Source organism: Coptis chinensis, chromosome 4, assembly GCF_015680905.1.
Source record: "Coptis chinensis isolate HL-2020 chromosome 4, ASM1568090v1, whole genome shotgun sequence".
Classification (NCBI taxonomy): Eukaryota; Viridiplantae; Streptophyta; class Magnoliopsida; order Ranunculales; family Ranunculaceae; genus Coptis; species Coptis chinensis.
Window position 1 is genome coordinate 107,187,904 of NC_141459.1, and position 20,397 is coordinate 107,208,300.

General features: G+C 35.2%; 3 protein-coding genes across 3 annotated transcripts in view; 2 read left to right on the forward strand and 1 right to left on the reverse strand.

Annotated features, from left to right (window-relative positions):
* Nucleotides 1-2,009: 2,009 nt before the first annotated feature.
* On the forward strand, nucleotides 2,010-4,323 carry LOC147506781 (small ribosomal subunit protein eS8). The gene is made up of 5 exons (XM_086558829.1): nucleotides 2,010-2,140; nucleotides 2,230-2,302; nucleotides 2,887-3,217; nucleotides 3,828-4,000; nucleotides 4,103-4,323. Exons 1-5 carry the CDS (start codon nucleotides 2,137-2,139, stop codon nucleotides 4,185-4,187), a joined length of 666 nt encoding a protein of 221 aa, XP_086414955.1. The 5' UTR covers nucleotides 2,010-2,136; the 3' UTR covers nucleotides 4,188-4,323.
* A 1,364-nt stretch (nucleotides 4,324-5,687) lies between these two features.
* LOC147506782 (uncharacterized) lies at nucleotides 5,688-12,418 on the reverse strand. The gene is made up of 5 exons (XM_086558828.1): nucleotides 12,052-12,418; nucleotides 11,042-11,202; nucleotides 7,667-7,697; nucleotides 6,985-7,090; nucleotides 5,688-6,271 (listed from the first exon to the last, which is right to left on the reverse strand). The coding sequence occupies exons 1-5, from the start codon at nucleotides 12,364-12,366 to the stop codon at nucleotides 6,153-6,155; spliced, it is 732 nt and encodes a 243-aa protein (XP_086414954.1). The 5' UTR covers nucleotides 12,367-12,418; the 3' UTR covers nucleotides 5,688-6,152.
* A 2,362-nt stretch (nucleotides 12,419-14,780) lies between these two features.
* The window catches only part of LOC147506783 (signal peptide peptidase-like 2), a 57,977-nt gene continuing 52,360 nt past the window's right edge, over nucleotides 14,781-20,397 (forward strand). The window contains 9 exon segments of the mRNA XM_086558824.1: nucleotides 14,781-15,011; nucleotides 15,087-15,245; nucleotides 15,702-15,813; nucleotides 15,939-16,058; nucleotides 17,052-17,101; nucleotides 17,103-17,210; nucleotides 17,581-17,760; nucleotides 18,822-18,856; nucleotides 18,949-19,105. Of these exon segments, the coding sequence (XP_086414950.1) occupies nucleotides 14,853-15,011; nucleotides 15,087-15,245; nucleotides 15,702-15,813; nucleotides 15,939-16,058; nucleotides 17,052-17,101; nucleotides 17,103-17,210; nucleotides 17,581-17,760; nucleotides 18,822-18,856; nucleotides 18,949-19,105 (1,080 nt within the window). The 5' untranslated portion in view covers nucleotides 14,781-14,852.

Sequence of the window (20,397 nt, forward strand, 5' to 3'; positions counted from 1 at the left end):
TGAAAATTAATATTGACATAGTTAAGGGTTTAGAATGAGTATATTGATATCATTAGGCGACTATGAGAGAATTTGAGAGTTTAAGTAGAAAAAGTTGTTTTGTTGAATAAGCGTACGTAATTTTATAATCGTAACAAATCATTCGTAAGCAAATTCGAGAGAAATAGTCGTTTAACATTGTTAATTCAGTTAAAAAATAATGGAATAATATCTCCCAAATTAATTTGGGGTATTTTTAATAGAGACAAAACGATTAAAAAAAATCAAAAATAACAACACGTTTTTTGGATAACCGTTATTTTGAAAGAAGAAAACAATAACACTTATTTCTTTTGAAATAAGAAGAATGATAACATGTTATTTTTCAGTTACATACAAGTGAATAACGTATAGTAATCTCATTTTTCTTTTGCTAAAAAAGTTTGAGAAAGTGGTGATAGCGAGAGAGGGTAAAACGCTTCTTCGAATCCTAGCACAGCTAGGGTTTAGAAATCTCATTTTCCCACCAAATCCATCATTTTCCGACTTAGACCGGCAAGAGCAAAGTCTCTCTTTCTACATAAAGTATTTTTTAGCAAAGTCTCTCTTTGGCTCCAGATCTGCAATGAAGAAGAAAAAAAAAATTGACTTTTTCTTTTGGAGTTCTTTAACTTCGTGTTCGATCGACAAAGTGTAAGGTGTTATTTGTTCTAGCATCGTTTATTATCTATCATAAGGCCGATATGATGTTTGTTTTTAGTGTATTTTGTTGTAGAAATTTGTTGTTGGTTGTGGTATAAAGATATAGCTTTTTAGATATGTTAGAAGATCAGGTATGATTGTGTTTTTTTGTTGTTGTTGCTTTTTTATTCAACTATGGTGGAATGAGTTATTCTCTCATTCGTATCTTATCTCTTGGTGTATCTATTACCTTTAGTGTTATTGTTGGGCCATTGTCGCGTTAGCGCTGTGCATCTGGTGGGCCATTCTCTTATGGAGGTGCTAACTTGACACTTATTCTAGTAATGAGATCTCTTGTTGGTGCTGGTTTGGCCTTCGGGTATTTTCTGTTGGAGTTGGATTGGGTTGTTGCTGTAGCGATATCGGATACACGGTCTTGCTGGTTGAAGACGATTTTGATTGGTTACACAACTGAAGATTACATGGATATTGTTTATGTTTTGATGTTATATGTTTAAATTTTGCGTATGTATATTGGTCTTGATATTTGTTTGTATAACCACAATATTTCCGTTCAATAAAAAACAACGAATCATTGAAAACAAAAAATAAGGTATAGTAATAGTATCTAGGGTTTAACATGGGGTCCCACAATGTATATTAAATAAATAGTTTGTTTTTGTCTTGAGTATACCTAATAAAAAAAACTAATAATTTATGAACCTAAATGTGTCTATTATAATTTTATTTATTTATTTTAAAGTTTGAGTACGAGAATGTTTTTATAAGTGTGTTAAAGATCACCCTTCATAATCTCATAATTCAGCAAAATATTATAATATAACTACCTACAAACCAAATAAGTGTTACAAGACACCATGCTTGATTAGCCGGAAAAAAAAAACATTACAAAAGCTTTCCATTTTATGGAAAACAAAAGCCTAGGGTTAGGGTTTTAGAATAAATAGGTATCTCAATCTAGAAAAAAAAAAGTTGTTTTGTCGAAAAAGTCTATTTTTCCAATCATAAATAATCATATTTTTTTAGGAAATTTGATATAAATATTGGTTTGACATTGTTAATCAAGTGAAGAACCATGACGAGCATTTCGAGTTGTCTAAGTGAACATTTTATGGCTCCCATCTTCTGAGACGATTAGAAAAAAAAAACTACCCTTCTCTATTTATAGTTTAAAAAAGCTCGAATAATAATCTCATAATCCCTCAAGATGCCTTAAACAAGTTTGACTTTAAAAATTACCAACCGAAACGGCTTGGGCCGAGATGGGCCCAACACAACATTAGTAAAACCCAAGCCCATTATGTGAAAAACCAAGCCCTAGGGTTTTAGCCATTATAAAATGAAATCATTGCCCCTCCAGTCTCACCCTAGAAACTCACAGAGAGAGAGAGAGAGAGTGAGTTTGAGAAGAAAGAAGAAGAAAAGAGGAGCCGCCTCTTTTAATAGTCAGCAATCATGGGTAAGCAAAGCAAAGCAAATCCAACCTTTATTTTGTTATTGTTCATCTTTAATCATTGAATGAATGAAGATGGTGTCTCATTTTTGCAGGTATCTCCCGTGATTCGATGCACAAGAGACGTGCAACTGGTGGAAAGAAGAAGAGTTGGAGGAAGAAGCGAAAGTAAACAAATCCTCTTACTTTGTTTAATCTCATTTTGTTTTTGTAATAATAGATCTGTTTATTTGTTATATAAAGTATTGATTTTTATATATTTTTATTTGATTGTATCAATGAAATTGTGTTTTGAGGTTATTAGAAAGCATGTTAGTAACTAATTAAGTAGACACAGTTTATTGGACTTTGTGTTTATTTGATTTGTAGACCAGAATCTCTATTGGAATGATGCAGTTATTGTCAGGCTTTTATATTTTCCAACCACTTTGGCAAGAATGAACATTTTCCTTTGCATCTGATTTTTTTTAGTAGAACCTGCATATAGATTTAATTGACAACCTGTATTTTTCCAAAAATAAACAATCTTAACTATCTGAAGTTCTGTAATTAATGACGTAAAGTTTGCGATCAGTTACAAGTGTAATTTAGTTTGGAGTTTCACAAGTGACACAGATACGAAGCTAATGAATAGCTCTATGGATGAACTGTGTGGTATACTGCTCAGAATATAGATAGACGAATGTGTTTTAATGCCAATCTTGTATTTGTACATCACCTTATTTATTTAACAGTTTCATTTTTCTGTGAAGGTATGAGCTCGGTCGCCAGCCTGCTAACACTAAGCTCTCCAGCAACAAAACTGTGAGAAGAATTCGTGTCAGGGGAGGCAATGTTAAGTGGAGGGCTCTCAGATTGGACACTGGAAACTTCTCATGGGGTAGTGAGGCTGTCACTAGGAAGACCCGTCTTCTTGATGTGGTTTACAATGCCTCCAACAATGAGCTTGTCAGGACTCAGACTTTGGTGAAGAGCGCCATCATACAAGTAGACGCTGCGCCATTTAGGCAGTGGTATCTTCAGCACTATGGGGTAGAAATTGGCAGGAAGAAGAAATCTGCTGCCAAGAAGGAAGGTGCTGAGGTATAGTTTTTATCCTAGTTATTATGATGTTGTGGTGTTTTTGCTGATGACTGTTTATACTGGATGACTACACCCGTAATACACTGTTTTCTGTTCTTCTTGACTTGTGGGTGTCGAGTGATAATGTTTTACCTAGGGAGATTGATTTTATACTAGAATGTATGTTTGTATAGTTAATTAGAACAGCTGTATTATAGTTCAGGAATGTCCGGTATTTTCTAGTCTTGAAATGTAGCTATCGAATCTTTGCAGTACTTCTGTTTGAAATTTAGCAATGTCTGATCTTTTGTCAACTTGTGCATGCAATCTAGTTTTTTCTCAGAATCTTTTTGGGGCAAATAACTAGTAGAGAGAACAATGAGTATTTGAGGAGTTTGTTTTTTTTTTTTGTCTGATTTTATAAAATATTTTCAAATTGCAAGATTTGTTGGTGTTGATGTCTTCATATGTGAGCTCTCTAATTGTGACCTTAAATTAGGAATGATTTTACATTTATATTACTGGTATTCTAGCCTTCACACTTCGTACATATTGGTTGTGATTGATTCAGATACTATTATAGTATCATCATGGTATGGTTGCTAATTGTGTTTCTTGTTTAAACGCTCAGGAGGGTGAGGCTGCTGTTGTAGAAGAAGTTAAGAAGAGTCAGCATGTGCTTAGGAAACTGGAGAAGCGCAAGGAAGAGCAGAAACTGGATTCTCACATCGAAGAGCAGTTTGGTGGTGGTAGGCTGCTGGCCTGTATCTCTTCCCGCCCTGGTCAGTGTGGCAGAGCTGATGGGTGAGTAGTACAACATACTACCTTTCGTGTCTTTTATTGTATCAATTGCTTTTCTTTCTTGTTTAAATAGATTAATATCTTAATAAATTTTCTTTTGTGTAGATACATCTTGGAGGGAAAGGAGCTTGAGTTCTACATGAAAAAGCTCCAGAGGAAGAAGGGCAAGGGCAGTGCTGGTGCTGCATAGGCAGAGAATTATGTTTTTTGTTATCATTTAATTTCTTATGGCAACTTAATGTTTAGACAATGTTTTTTTTTTCTTTTGCGTACCGGATATTATGGTTGTTACAGAATCATTCTATGGATATTTTCAACATTCTGCCCTTCTGATTTGATTACTAATTTTGTGCACTCATAAATTTAAGTTGTGAATGTGTTTATATGGTTCAGTTTATCTGCGATGGCACTGATACTTTCATGTGAATTAGGTTATGTGGAATTGTGGATCTAGTTAGACAGACTACACTTGTCATATGTTTAAAATACAAACATTAAATAAGTCTACCAATAGTGGTATATCGTATATGTTAGCAGTCATGAAATTATCTTATGAGGGCATTATCTAATATCTAATAATCGCGTGGATTTGGCTTTTACTTTCACGAGGTAGGTGTGGCTGAGAAATGCAGTGAGCTAGGTGTTTGCCTCAAATGTTGTGACTTGCATTTTGTTAGATGCCTTGTAATGGTTATAACATACCTATTTCTCCAGTTTTGTGACTTGCGTCTCATTCATTCATTTGTCTCAATATGAGCACAGCTAAATCCCTTTTAGCGTTGCTTTTTATGTACCAAATTTATATGCGATGATCTCAATACTGGTGTTAGTCGTTTCTTTGCTAATCTGGGGAAGTTGTCCACAGAATGTAAGAACTTGGTAGAGAGTTCCCAATCTACTCTATTTTGCGGTAACGAAAGAAGCCAAGTAGTTGTGTGACCTAAAGAGATGTTGCACCGTAATCTATCACATTTCTACCGAGTACTTCATAAAAACCACAAAAAAACAGGTCTCTGTTGTGGCAAGGGACTCTGAAGGCAACATTGCAACTGCAGCAGCTCAGGTGGAGAAGCCAATAAAAAAGATGGAAGCAAAACTTTTGGTAGCTGAATTAGCAGTAATTGTAGCCAAGCATGAAGGATTAACTGTAGCTATATCTGATGGAGAATTAGAGAGATTGATGCAGCTTCTGGCAGAACCAGATGAAAGTTTCGATTGGTATTGGAGACCGATTGCGGACCACATTAAACTTTAGTTGATTGACTAATTTTACTTCATTTGCTAATTTCATATTCTTGAAATAGGCATCTCAGACGTTTTCCTAGGACTAGCCTTTTAGTATTAGCCCGAGAGTCAGATATACTTTATTACAGTACATTGCCAGTACGTAGTTAAGCTTCGTTGGTATGCACCATTGATATTCGTATGTACTGGCAGTGTGCATTACCAACTCAGACATCACCTGCATTGCCTCACAACGCCTGCAATCAAATCAGATTCCACCTACACAATGGCTGCAGTAGGTCAATCCAGAATATCAAGCAAAATATTTTCAAAGAACATTATCTCACACCAAGACGGGAATTACTAATGAGCCTATCAAATCTCTCATCAAGAATCATACCTTCTGGATTCTGTAGACTCGTAAAATTATTCCAAAGCAGTTCAGTAATGAACAATCCCAAAAACATTGCTAAGTTAATTTCAATTCTTATACTGAATTTAGATATGGTACTCGATCCGATCATAAAGAACATTCTCCTTTAAAAGCTCATAAATGAAAATGACAAAGGACATTTAATCATTTATCAATGGTCACAGTATCACAAGAAAAACTACATGACGACTGATGTGAGGTTCACAGGATGATTGAGACACTAAAAGCACCCAACAAATGTATGTAGTCTGTGCCTATCTGATTTATCAGTAAGCATGTAAGAGTTACAGATGAAGACAGAAACACCCGGCATTACTACAGATGGAAAGTACTGACTAGTTGGAATATCCCCGCAAATCTCATTTAGAATTCATTGTTTGCCTCTTCCTCGGGTTTGAACCTAATATTCTTTGAAGTCCCTTGGCATTACTATTATCACTTTACAACCCAATGGTGGTGCAACAACGGATTTAAGCCTCCTGGAACTCTCTCAAGATTTTACCTGTAGTTTCTGTTCAGGTCACTTTCAGACTCAGGAAAGTATTTCTGGGTATCAAACGGCTGAATCCTGGAATCTGACTCATTGAAGCTGGTTCCCCGATTCATTGGAGCAAACGCTGCAAAGACAGTGACTGTGTCAAGCGCACAAATGGTGAAATGGACACTAAGACAATTAATTGAAAAGGTCCTTACAGGGATGGTAAACTATTCTTTGGGTTTGGCTTGGATTGAGGGTGTATAGAAAAGAATGTGTCTGCATTTAACAAGTCTCAAACTTTATGAGCATCCAACTCAAAACCAAATGGCAATGAGTGGAGAGGCCCAGGAACTTTTATACTATATTACAAGGCTTTAAACTTCCCATGTGGGACTATGCTAAACATCTCAGCAACAAGCATGGTTGTGATTCATATTGTTTGAGGCAGGGTTCTCCAATTTTTTCTCTTCCCTTGATCACTCCGTGGTGGTCTTCACTTTAACAGGGAATCATATAATGACGAAGAGCTTAAAGCCCAAAGAATGATGGTGTTTAAATTGCATAAATTTCGTGGTGTACACTCTTTACATTTTGATGCCAATATATGTTAGAAGTTTAAATATAGATGCCAAGTTTATGAAAGTCAAGACAGAAAAACAACTTTTGAAATCATATCATAAATGGATACACAGGCCATTTTTTGAGGAAGATTTTGAAATGAATTTATGGTAGACTAAGCAAAAATTGGATGCAATCTGAATTATAAAGAGGAAACAGAAAGTGTTATGATGCATATGCATATTGTTCACAAAAACAACAACAAATAATTTAATTATTCATCACGAAACCAACCTTTCTCACTCATTCTTCTCTCCTTGTCATATTCAAACTTATCCCGAATGCGGCCAACCTTCTCCCAAGTATCACCATTCCTGCTTCCTCCTTGAAAACCTTGATCCTACATTTTAGAATCATAAACAGTCATTCAAATTAAACCAGAGGATTCATTCAGTTAATCCAAACAATGAAGACAGGGCTTCTGCACGGGCAGTATATTACAAACTTTGACACAACAGAAAGATACTTCATCCTTTATTTTATTTGTTTATTTTTTCGATCGGTATACTTCATCCATTTCAGATTGCACCGACTTTGAACATCACAACAATTTCTAACATTATTGGAAAATTCCGAACACATGTATGTAACTTGGAATAATCAGCCTAGAAATATACAGCATGGGAGAAATGAGTATAATCAGATTAACTGTTCTAATATCAAATCTAGAATCTAGTCTTATCACTCACTAGATACAAGCACCACTGTGTTTCGGTAAGACGGTAACCCTAAATTCTCCGCTCTTACCTTACAATATCTGAAACTGGAAGCAATGAAGTATGCATAGTTACTTAGTAGTCAATAATGTCATCATAACAAAACTGCATGAGAGGTGACTTCCTAATCAAATTATAAGCCGTAAAAACAGAAGACCACAGGGAAAATATGGGACATTGTACATTAGTAGTGTTAATACCTTAACTTGTTCAGAATTGGGCCGCCTTCTCCTGGAAAACAAAAACTGGCATATGTAAATACAAATACCTAATGCTCCATTCATAATATATTTGAATAAGATGAAATTAAAAAGATTGGCAGGATAGAGTTGACAATGGCATCCTTCAACAAAGAATTTAGTAGAGAAAATAACTAAAATTGAGTTCTGAACATAAAGGAGGTGCATAGATGCGTACATTGGACTCAAATGGCTTTGAATGCACCAAGTCAGAAGATAAATACAATTGTTTAGAATGTTATTTCTCAACATGGAAACATTTCCGAACCAGAATAAACAACAAACATTAAACACATCATACTTTATTCCTTGTTTGCTTACTCATTTACTCCTCTTAATTAAAGTCATTTCTCTTCAAAAATCTCTTAAAATGGAACAAGGAAACCTTTGGGATTTTTTCTCTCAAATTTCAACTCTTAAACATCAATTAAATCATCTCCGTTCCCTCCCTATGGATAATGAAGCCCTGTCTCAAGTACAGTCTATTTCTAACTTTATTAATACCTTACACGCTAAAGAAGAGGATTAATGGAGACAGAACTCTAGATTAACTATACTTACAGATCAACCTTTCCATATTAGTATATTACTGCTAATGTTAGAAGGAGTAGAAATAAAAATGATAAATTGCAAACTGATTCAGGTGATTGGCTTCTTAAAAGGGAAGACATAGCTGATTACCTTCGTCACTCTTTCTCCTCCCTTTTGATTCTTCCTCAACTCTTTATTAATACCTTAAAAAAAAAGAGGATTAATAGAGTTGAATGGGCTCCTTTACTAATCATTTTCTCTATACTTGAGGGTTTTCTTATAAGTGGATTAGTGTAATTTGATTTTGCATATCTACAGTAATTTATGAAATCTTCCTTCATGGTTCTCCTCTCCAAACTATTAAACCAAATAGAGGACTTATACAGGGTGACCCTCTATCACCCTATCTCTTTATTAGTGAAGCTCTTTCTAGACTTCTTCATAAACCTCGAGTTGAAAAGAAAATAAATTTACCAAAATATCTAAAGGCTCATCTGGCATTTCTCATATGTTATATGCCGATGACCTCATTATCTTTGGGAAAACAAAACTATATGAAGTGCATACTATCCAGTCTACTCGTAACACATATTGTAAAGCTACAGGTAATGTATTAATGTAGACAAATCAACTATTCTACTTAGTAATAATACTACACCTCGCCAGCCTATACTATGTCCAGTATTGTCCACCTTTTCTATTCCAAAGAAATTAACAGAACAAATGAGTTCTGCCTGTAACTTTTGGTAGAGGAGCCAGTTACAGTAAGGCTCCTCACTTGTGCTCCTGGGAGAAATTAAACATACCTAAGATTCTTGGGGGATTGGGCTTTAGGAATCCACATTATTTTAATATGGCTCTTCTTTGCTAGCTCTGTTGGAGAATTTTTACACAAAATTCTATACGGAACCAAGTTATAAGATCAACTGGATTTAGATTCGATTTCTTCTCTAAGACCACTGATATCTCCTCAAGGACTCTTGGAAGCTTAAAAAGAACGTTAATGTGGAGTATTGAGAATGGTCTCCAAGTTATTCTGGACCGATCCCTGGCTATTAGTCAATGGAAGTCCTACTGTCTCAAGCCTTTGTCGGCATCCACCACCTTCTTATGACCCTGCTTTGACTGTTAGCGATTTCATTACCCCCACAGGAGAGTGGAATCGTAATTCTCCAAGAGGAATCCTCCATCCATTAATATTGCAATCTGTACAGAACATCTATGCCAAACACTCCACCGAAGAATCCATAATTTGGATTCCTTCTGTGAATGGGTATATCCACAGTAAAATCTGCTTATAATCTTATTTATGATTGAGAGGAAAATATTGGCCAATTCTCTCATGGCAATTCACCTATACATTTTTCCAAAATATGGGAAATGAATACCATCTAGGGTCATGCTGTTTTTGTGGAAAGTAGCCTTAGATCTATTACCACAAACCATAGACTACACTCTCATCAGATCCCTATAGATAAAGAATGTGGTTTTTGCTCACACCAGGCAAACACTGTTGACCATCTCTTCTCTCAATGCCCTTGGTCCCAAAAACTCTGGTTCTCTTCAGCCTTATGCTTAAGAACAGACACTCTACAATAAGAACACACTAATTAGCTTCTCTTCTTTACTGCATCCCACCTTACCAAAGAACAATTGCAGGATGTCAGGTGTGCATCCTAATCAAAATATAGTACTAATTAAAGCATGGACTAGTTGGATAGACTGGAAGCAATTGAGTTTAGCATCCCAAGAGCATGAGTAAGATCTGTTCCAGATGAGGAAAGTATAACTCCTCCCCAGGATGGCAGGCGATGTCAGGTATGCAGCCTAATCAAAATACAGTACTAATTAAAGGATGGACTAGTTGTATAGACTGGAAGTAATTGAGTTTAACACCCTAACAGCATGACTAAGATCTGTTCCTGCTGAGGAATGTTTAACTCCTCCCCCAGGATGGTTTAAGACTATCTTCTCAGTCTTAATTGATAAATCTTAAAATATTGCTATTTGTGCTGTGGTTATCAGGGAGCATACAGGAAGACAAATCATGGACGCAACCAACGTTTCACAAGAATACACCAAGGCATAAGCCTCGAGGCTTGCCTTAAACCTTTTATGGGTTTAGCGCCTTGAGGCTTGCCTTAAACCTTTTATGGGTTTAGCGCCTTGAGGCTTAAGCCTTACATGTTGTTATGTTTTGTTTACTTGTTTTTATATTTTGTTTATCAATTTTCTTTTCTCCATTTTTTCTCATTTTTTTATGGCGTAACCCCTCATAACTTTAAAAAATATTAAAAACTCCCTGTAAGGTTATGTTTGAGCATGAAAACACCTCATTCTATTAAAAATCACAATGTTTCATCACCAAACCCTATTTTTCATCATTCTCTACTTTTTTTCCGTTGAGGCTTCAGCCTCACAGAGGCAGAGAGCCTTGAGGCTTTGATGTGCTTTTTTAAACATCCAGTACACGCAGTGGAACCTGGCCTTATGACTGCTGAATTTGCAGTCCAACTAGGGAAACAATACCAGGTTCCAAGCCTCATACTTATAGGAGGTAATGGAGCTGTTATCAATGCTCTACATCCACCTCGTAAGGCTGTTTCCTGGAGATTTAAGCCGACTGAGGAGAACACTTTAGGTCAAGCAAAATGTTATAGTTCTTTTTGTTTAGGTGTATAACGAATTCATGAAAAAGTTAGGCCTATAAAGTAACACAAGAGGCCATGCACAATCTGTTGATGCTATCATTGTCATGGCAGTTATGAATTTAATTATCCAAAAAGAAAAAAGAAATATATAGACCTGTATGGTGAAAAATCCAAATCATCGTCTTCCGCAGATTCATAATTGGCATGATCCTTGGCAAGCTTCTTGGAATAGCCTTCATCCCAGTACAGCCTTTCCCAATTTTCTCTAAGCTCCTGATAGAGTTCCATATATCTTTTACACCATGGCTCGTGCTCCTATGAAAAATAAAAACCCCGGATATTTACTAACAGCATTACACAATCTTACATCCAAAATGCACACAATTGTCAGAACCAATACTGTGACACGTCAAGCAGAAAAAAGGATAGAAGGTAAATGGGGAAAACTGTTTTAAGGCTACACACAGATAATAACACAGCGAATAAGAAATGGTATGCCTTGCAAATTTTTATAGTTCTTTCATGATTCGCCAGAAGATATCAATTGAGATATAACTGGAGTGGTTGAACCCCAAATGCTCATACATCCATAAACATGTGAAGTAACATACAATTTTTCTACATTTTACTCAAACGATTTTCTTGATAGGTCATGCTATGTAAAGCAAAAAAAATGTGCATATCATCAAGCTAGTCATGCCCTCATATAGTCATATGTCATGGCATCCACCGGACGTTTGCAGATTCATATATTTAGGTAAATGCTATTTAATTTTGCAGTAGCACCTTCTACCAAATGATAAAATTCAGAAGCCCTCAATAACATTTCTCCAACCTAACTAATTTTCTACAGACATTGTCAACCCTTGGAACCAAGCATGAACGTAAAATCCATGGTTCTTTTTCTTTCACAAAAGGTTGTATATTTGCAAGATGTATACTTTTTCCTACACCAATGAACTTGCATTTAAAAAGGGATATGCTCTAAAACTTCATTGCACTTAAAATCTTCCTATACATACATGCACAACTCCAACCCTTCCAATAAAGTGATTTTCAATCCAAAGACAGAAACTTTAACCAAAACAAACAATGCCCAACCTCAAAATAAGCAAAACTAACAAACCAAATGCAAAAAAAAAATGTAAAAAGAAGCCTGCATACCGATTCTTTAAGAACAAGACGAGTTCTCCGCATGAACTGTTCTCTCATCTGTTTCCTACGCTTATTAGGAATGTTATCTCGTGGAATAACAAACCTTTCTCTTGGTGGAACATTTTCACCAATCTCATGCATTTCTCCATCAAAAACCCACCACTCTGTTTTCTCATCCACTTTTCTTAAACTTGGTGGGTACTTGTTGTTCTTCCTTGTATATGAACCTGAACCAGAACCTGTTCTTGCCCATCTTAATTGCTGTTGTTGGAAACCATGGTAGACTAGTTTCTGTAAATTTTTTGCTGTTACTGATGATAGCATGGTAACGAGAGTTACTACTGAGTGCAGTGGAATGAGACAGGTTTGCTTTTTCTTCTTCTGTTTTTGTTTCAGTGATTACGGCCCAAGGAAAAAGCCCAATAATAATTTCGGGCTCAAGTCCACTAACCAGGTTTACGTCATCATACATCATTATTTTTTACTTATAATTTCGGCTCAATGACACATTTTCATTAATAATTTCAGCTCAAAGACAAACCTGACTGATGTCATCATATGTAAATTTGGAATTTACATACTACTACTACTCTGGCCAATATCCGCTTGTAGTCTTGTGTACTGCAAGTTCTGCCAATTGGATTCTAACCTCCACATGACATTTGTAAATCTAGAGAACTCTATAGTGAAGTATACACAAGTTTAAAAAAAAATAGTGATTATATAGAAAAGGCTGGCTACGTATTTTTATGTTAATTAAGTTACTCAAAACAATATTATTAAACACATGATTTGCCTTGCTACGGTGAAGAATGGGGAGGAGGGATAAAGAGTGCAAAGAAATAAAAATATATACTTCGCCAACACTTCTACCCTGTGCAAATAGAACTACCCTTATTTGTTCTAATAAGGAATGAATTTGAGTGTTTTGACGATTTGCGTGTTTAGGGGATTTATTAGCTTGATAATTATCTCAAAAAGATATTGGATCTTGAACAATTGAAATAATAGACGTAAGTAGTCTATTGTTTGGTAGATTATTTACATGCATGCCTACACTAATTTTAAGTGCAAAGTATGTTATCTTTAAAATATTTTATGTTGGGTTATCGAGAAAAAAAAATGTTGGCCTTTTGATATTTTTATAAGACAGACTATTTAGCATCATTTTGTATTGTTGTTTCTCCTCTTTTGAACTTTGTCAGTTTTAGTTTTATATTGTATCTTAAAATAAATATTGAAAAATTGAAACATTCGTAAATGCGAAAAATAACAAACTTTTGTAAGCAACTTACTATTTGGCAACAGATTTACATATATGGTTACACTACTTTTCAATGCAGAATCTGTTATCATTTTCATTGTTGAAAAAAATAATAAATTATGTTGGTATTTTGTTCAAAGATGGCATAAAGATTTGGATCGTTGTTCAATGTGACAATGTTTCTCTTAGAGTGGGACTAAGAAGGCGGGCGTAGGACAATATCCCTCACTTAAGTCTAGGCCCAAGGACAAAATTAGCCATAAAACTACAATTCCAAAACCGCATCTTTTAATCGCATTAAAAAATATGAGATGGCGGGGAAGCGGAAGTGAAAATTGCGGTAATTGGGGAGATTGTCGACTCAATTTAGGCTATTGAATGTGTTAAACTAGTGGATGCTGTCATCTAAGCGTCATCGACTCGGTTAATATATCAAGCATAGAGTTTTGCATCTGCTATAGATTTCAAAGCGTGAAGGTATTTTCTTAACCAATCCTAGTCTGAAGGTGCATCTAGGAATATTGAATATTTACCGTCTGAACCTGAAACGATTTACAATCAGACTAGAAGTGAGTATTTATTCACTTTTATCAGCGCTATTGAAAAAAATAAAATGAGAAATCCAGACGATAAAAAATTTGGAAGGCTTAACATTAAGGCCCGTACTTATAATATTACTCATCCTGTTGTGGATGAGTTAGTGAGGATTAGGTATGGGGATTTGGTCCTTCGTAAGGAACAGAGTAGATACGATGTTAATATTGATGGAGCGACGTATAGGATGGTCCTGTACTATTTTATGCCTGCCGAAACCACAATTTTGACTATGTGCATAATGGTTCGTCAACAACCAATGCATGTGTTTAGACAAGCTGTTGAATGTGCTAGACCAGCAGATGATGCCATCGAAGCGTCATCACCTTAGTTATTGTCTATTTTCTCGGTTAACTTTCTCACGAGTTTTACTCTTTAGACTGAAAATATTTATGTTATTGTTACTTGGATTAAAATTGGTAGACTTTTGATTAAAATTATTCGATATCATTTTTTGTCATTTGATTTGATATCGTGCTAGTAAAGTAAGTAATCATGTTAAGTTAAAATTCTCAGGACATAGTTTGAGTTACTGTGGCTGTAACATTTGTATGAAAGAAATTCTTACTTTAATTTGCTTAAGTTTTATATATTCGCGTATATATTATACTTAAGTTTGCTTATGTTATTGATTTTTAAAACAAAAACAAAAAAATAATATTCAAAAAGGTCTTGCCCACTTCAATTTGTTGTGGCGGGCTTGACCTCTAAATCATTTATATGATTTATTTTAGAAATTGGTTAAAAAAAAAAAAAAAAACTCACAATAGCAGAATCATATACCTACATGGACCTACCCATGGCCATGGCTTCCTATTCGGCCCATAATATGGCCCATTGAGGCCTTTTTAACAGAAACAAAAGAGAACAAAATGACTTGGCTGGTCCTCATTTCTCCATTCTTCTTTCTCCTCAAAAACAAGAAAAGAGCTCCCACCTCCCCCATTTCGCCATGGCAGCACCACTGCCACCACGTTTCTTTTCCCCGGTGCCATTCATTCTTATATATATTATTGCATTTTCACCCATCTCTTTTGTTTCAGCTAATGACACGTCTCAAAATGGTAAACTAAACCATAATTCTCCTTCTTGTAACAACAATTTTCAATTGGTAAGTCTCCCATTCACCATTGTTTCATTAAATTTTCCAAAGATTGTTTATTTATGTTTAAATTTAAATTTCAAGGTTAAGGTGAAGAATTGGGCTAATGGCATTGATGGTGAAACCATAGTTGGGTTAAGCGCTGGATTTGGTGTTTCATTGCCAAGTCACATGGATAAAGCTATTAAATTGCCTGCTGTTTTCGCTGATCCGGCTAATTGTTGTACTAATTCGTCTGTTAAGGTCATTTTCCATACTCTAAAATCCTGTTTATCTGTTTGCTAGTCATAGGTCTGGAAAGGGTGAGAGACCGTAACGACATTAATAATTCTAAAAAGTTAATAAATAATATTTGCATAGCTCATATTATAATGCTTGTTTTTTAATGTCTATTAGAAGCATATTTGTTATCATCAACCCAAACCCTCCCTTTACCGTCCCGTCTGGCGATTGCAATACATATTGTTATTATTAACAGTGTTACAGCATTGGTCAATCTAAATAGTGGACCAGGTGCCTGCCACACACTCACTTTGCTAGCTAGGACATCTGTAGAGACCTTCTTATCTCTGTAATATTGTTTTTTCCTGCCACAGTTTTATCATTATAATTGTTGTGATATGCTCCACTTGTTCTTCAAGTTACTTTTAGTTTGTTCTTTAGTCTGTTTCTTTGTTTGGATCAATTTTTTTTCCGCAGTTATCAAATTCTCTTGCCTTGTCTGTGCGTGGAGATTGTGGCTTCACTGATAAGGCACAAGTTGCACAGTCAGGAGGTGCTGCTGGCTTATTAGTTATAAATGATAACGAAGGTAGCCATTTGTGTTAACCAAAACTTACTCGGGTGCTGATTCTTCAATTATAAATTGTCAATTACTCCTGTATTATAACTCGCATGAAGTCTCTGACTAAAAATTTCTGTTCTCCATTTTGTCAGATCTTTATAAGATGGTGTGTCCTGAAAATGATACTTCTCTAGATATTAGGATTCCCGTTGTGATGATTCCCAAGTCTGGAGGAGAAGCTATCAGAAAAGCAATGGTAGCTGGAAAGAAGAGTGAGCCTTTTAATTTTCATTATTGTTTTTGTGTAATTAGTTGTCATCTTTTGGTCTTGCACAACTGCACAAGCTTATGATGTTAATGTTGTGCTTATGTTTGGAAAATAATATGTATTAATACTCTTCATGTGAATAGAAATTAGAGAATTGCGTAGTCAAATTAGATTTATGTATAATCTGAGATCATCATTCTTTTGTTTATTCTTTGTGAAAATAATCCATGAACCACTTGGGTAATATATTAGGTAGTGGCTGTGTTAGAAAAATGTTTACAACGTTTATTAGTTCGATCTATATGTGATTACCAGAAAACCTGTGAGGATAAGACCTTTGAGAAGCGAGTGATTTTTGAGGTAGGATGATTTGGTATTCTTCCTTTAATTGGAATGTTATTGGGTTTATTGTCTTGGATTATAGTTATCAGTGTTAACTGTTTTACTGCCAAGTATGATGTCCTAAATTCTGTTATTGCTTTCGGACCAGTTGGTTGTTGAGTCACTAATGTATTTGTGTAGACAATGTGTCGACATGTTGAGATGTTGGGTAAGAAGTTCCTTATGTGAGCATTTACGTCAAGCCAAAATTAAAAAGATGAAGAGGTTAAAAGTAAATAAAGTGAGTGTAACTAATTTGATATATGAAGGCCTGACATTAATGCACTGCAATGCCTGTGTTTTTAGAGTTTTAAAGTTTTTGCTTTCAGTTGATCAAACTGGTGTACACCACCAACAAATGTGTTTGTGTGACCAAGTTCTTAATGGTATTAATTGAATGTGAATGACAATATACATCATATATCGTTTGGAAATCAACATTACAAAATGTAAACCACTTCTTTTATACTACACACAAATTCTGGCATTCTTTAATGAACCTAGATACTATGCCCACACCATTGCTTCCCCTTCAAGTCATACACATACTCTTGATATCTCTTTGTAGATCTTCCATAAATAAGATTTCGCTAACCATGTTTTTTTTCCAATGCAGTGGAGTTTTTATTGTACTCTCCAAGTCGTCCTGTTGTGGATTATTCCATTGATCTTCTTATGGCTCATGGCTGTGGGGACAATTGTATGTGCATCTGTTTGGTCGGAGGTAATATTATGTGAGCAGCATGTAGAGCCATATGATCAACTGTCCGAAAAGGTTTGTTCTCGAATTTGCAGAGTATGTGGTAAATTTAGAGTGATTCAGAGTAGCTGTTGGGCACATGTGTCGGACATTTAATTTTAGCAGGATATGTTCTTAAGAGAATTAAGTTATAATTGTAGTTTAGTATGTACGTAATAATTAGTACCACTCCAAAAAAAAAAAAAAAAAAAAAAAAAGTAAATAATACTTAATGATAACGTCGTATCATTTGGAAAACTTGATTTGGATCTTTTGGTACAGTGAGATATTTGTATCCTTTTATTAAGACCAGAGTGATATGAGACATCGAGTACATTTGTTTGCATACTTAATGTTATAAATATTAGATGAAGAACTTAATTACAGCCTTTTATCTGTTGTCCAGGATTCTTCTGCTTCTGATGCAGTCAAAAATGATTCTGATGAAGAGTTTATAGATATCAGTGTAAAGGGTGCTGTACTTTTTGTCGTAGTGGCTTCCACTTTTCTGTTGCTACTGTATTTTTTCATGTCGTCATGGTTCATTTGGATTCTAATCGTACTCTTTTGCATTGGTGGTTCCCAGGTATAAATTTTTCCAGATTTTCTTGTGTATTTCATACTTCATCTCATACTTGTGTTTTATGCTATCTTTATGAATACAAATGGTTGCATGAAATAGAGATGAGCAGTATCAAGCTTCAAATTGCAACTTAAATATAATAATAATTGTAAAAAGCATCTTTAGTTGTTTGCTTTGGAATAATAGATGACTATATCGTGACAAACATGACAAACATATACTCACATAATATGTTGATTCATGCATGCCATGGTAATGGTGAAAACCATCCCTCCTTGGTAGTCAATGTAATTTAAGATAATTTTTTATCTTAATGATTAGTCGATTGCATACCTCACCAAAACTTCACAATTCTGTTCTTCATCCATGTTTGTTTCATAACAAGAAGATGAAAGAGATACAAATGTACTTTACCTTGCACTATTGTGAAGGGCCACCTAAGGTAATATTTCACTTTATCCAGCAATTTCTCTATTGCCTTGTTGTCCTGAGTTGAGTTTTAGAATTTCAGTTAAGAACAAACAAGCATAAACATATGCTTCCATTTCATCCAGAGGGCCACATCAGATAATGAGTTGGAGAACCGTTTTCAGGAATATGCTGTATTATAATGAAATATCCTTTTCATACGAAATTTAACAAAAATGATCAAGAGAAATATGTCTTGACTAGGGTTTTTTTTTCAGCTCCCACCCCGCACATATGCGTAGCCAAATCAGATATGTAGTTGGAGAATTGGTTTCAGGATTATGCTGTATTGTAATGAAATATCCTTTTCATACGATTTTAACAACAATGATCAAGAGAAATATGTTTGGACTAGGTTGATTTCCCCACCCCTAACATATGCTTCTATACTCCTCTGGAGGCCAAATCAGATACATAGCTGGAGAACTGTTTTCAGGATTATGCTGCATTATAATGGAATATCCTTTTCATTCGCTCTTAACTATGATGGTTAAGATAATTAGACATGGACTACGTTTGCCCCCCCCCAACACACAAACACAACTGAACTTCTATCTGATGCTTATTTGAATCTTTTTCGTTTTTCCTGTTCTCAGGGAATGCTTAATTGTGTGGTAGCTCTGATTTCAAGGTAGTCCAGTATAAAAATGTTTTACACTTAGGCTTGCCAGATCTCTCTTTCTTCATTTCCTTGGCTCACTTGTTCTTTTTTGCTCTGAACAGGGTATGTAAAAATTGTGGTCGCAAGTCTTTATCCCTTCCCATTCTTGGGGAGGTCTCGGTTCTTTCAGTTGCACTGTTACCTTTCTGTCTGGGGTTTGCCATCTTTTGGGCTGCAACTCGGCATGCATCATATGCCTGGATTGGTCAGGATGTTCTTGTAAGTTATGATTCTCTCTTCAAAATTAGTTCCCTTGCTCATTGAGGAATATGTTTTAAAAATTATGATCCATATCTATACCTGACTTGGTGTCTTTTATGGTTTAAGCAATGCGTTTAAGAAAAAAATGTTATCAAATATCAAGTAAGTTCTTTATGAAATCAAGTTGAGGTTGTTAACTCTGGTGAAGGTGTCCTGCGGTGTACTGGTCAAGACTTGGGAGGTTGGGCTGAAGGTCTTGGGTTGGATATTAGATCTAAACTGGGAAAGGGAAATTATATGATTAGGGAATAAAGATCTAAACTTAGCAACCAAAACGTAAAGCGGGAGTGAGAGAGAATGCAGAAGCGCAAGCGTTAGAGTGCCTAACAAAAAAATTCCTATTGTTCAAAGCATTTGGAGAGCGCCAGTCTATAACACACTTGCCAATGTTCTAATCTATACAATTAGATATATTCTTAGAAAATGTCTTACATGGATAGTTAACTTATGGATTTCAATAATAAATTTAAAAAATATATATTAGATTCAGTACTTTTGTAAAAGATCGATTTAGAAACTTCTGTATAATCAAGGAAAGTACGTAGTTAGGTACTCTTTTGATCTGATGTATAGACTGAAAAGAAGAACTCACAGGCGTCTACTTCTAGGCCCTTGTACTCTACTATCACACTCTTCCTCAAAAGTCCGACTTATTTCTTCACTATTTTTTGCGATTATGTTACGTTTGGATTAGTTTAGTTTGACACAATTTGGCCCACAAAAGTCAAGAAAACTGGTGAGTGACGAATTCAAGAGTCAGAGAGCACGGTTTAAAAATCTTAAAAGCATGTCTTACTGACAAATCTCAGTTGGGAGTGAGCCCATGCTTTAAATGTGGATGTTGTACATGTTAGGGATGCTTTAGGTTGCTAAAGTTCTAACTATCAGAAAATAACAAAAATAAAATCTTTAACTGTAATTTCTGAATAAGGAATAAGAGACTTTTTGAGGGAGTCAAGGTGACTATGGAGAAGGTAATGATGACATGCAGAATCCTTTGAGCATTTTGTGTGTAGATGGGAGTCTCTAATGTTTTGAGTGGATCTTTGTAATCTTTTAGTTTTTTTCTTTTTCTTTTTCAGTTTTTTCTCAGAGGAGATTTCTTGTACTGGTTTGGATACCTCATCCTAACCTAAACTGTGATTTTTGAATGAAGCTCTGATACAACACTTTTGATAAAGGATTCTCCTAGTTTTGGACCAGAACATTCAGACCATCACAACTCTATCAGATTGGCAGATTCCTCATAA

Coding starts and splice junctions, on each gene's coding strand:
- LOC147506781 (XM_086558829.1), top strand. Junction 3,218..3,827: donor CCAAGAAGGAAGGTGCTGAG/GTATAGTTTTTA, acceptor TTAAACGCTCAG/GAGGGTGAGGCTGCTGTTGT. Junction 4,001..4,102: donor CAGTGTGGCAGAGCTGATGG/GTGAGTAGTACA, acceptor TCTTTTGTGTAG/ATACATCTTGGAGGGAAAGG.
- LOC147506782 (XM_086558828.1), bottom strand. CDS start 12,366: ATGCTATCATCAGTAACAGCAAAAAATTTACAGAAACTAGTCTACCAT. Junction 11,203..12,051: donor GTCTTGTTCTTAAAGAATCG/GTATGCAGGCTT, acceptor TATTTTTCATAG/GAGCACGAGCCATGGTGTAA. Junction 7,091..7,666: donor CCAATTCTGAACAAGTTAAG/GTATTAACACTA, acceptor TCTAAAATGTAG/GATCAAGGTTTTCAAGGAGG.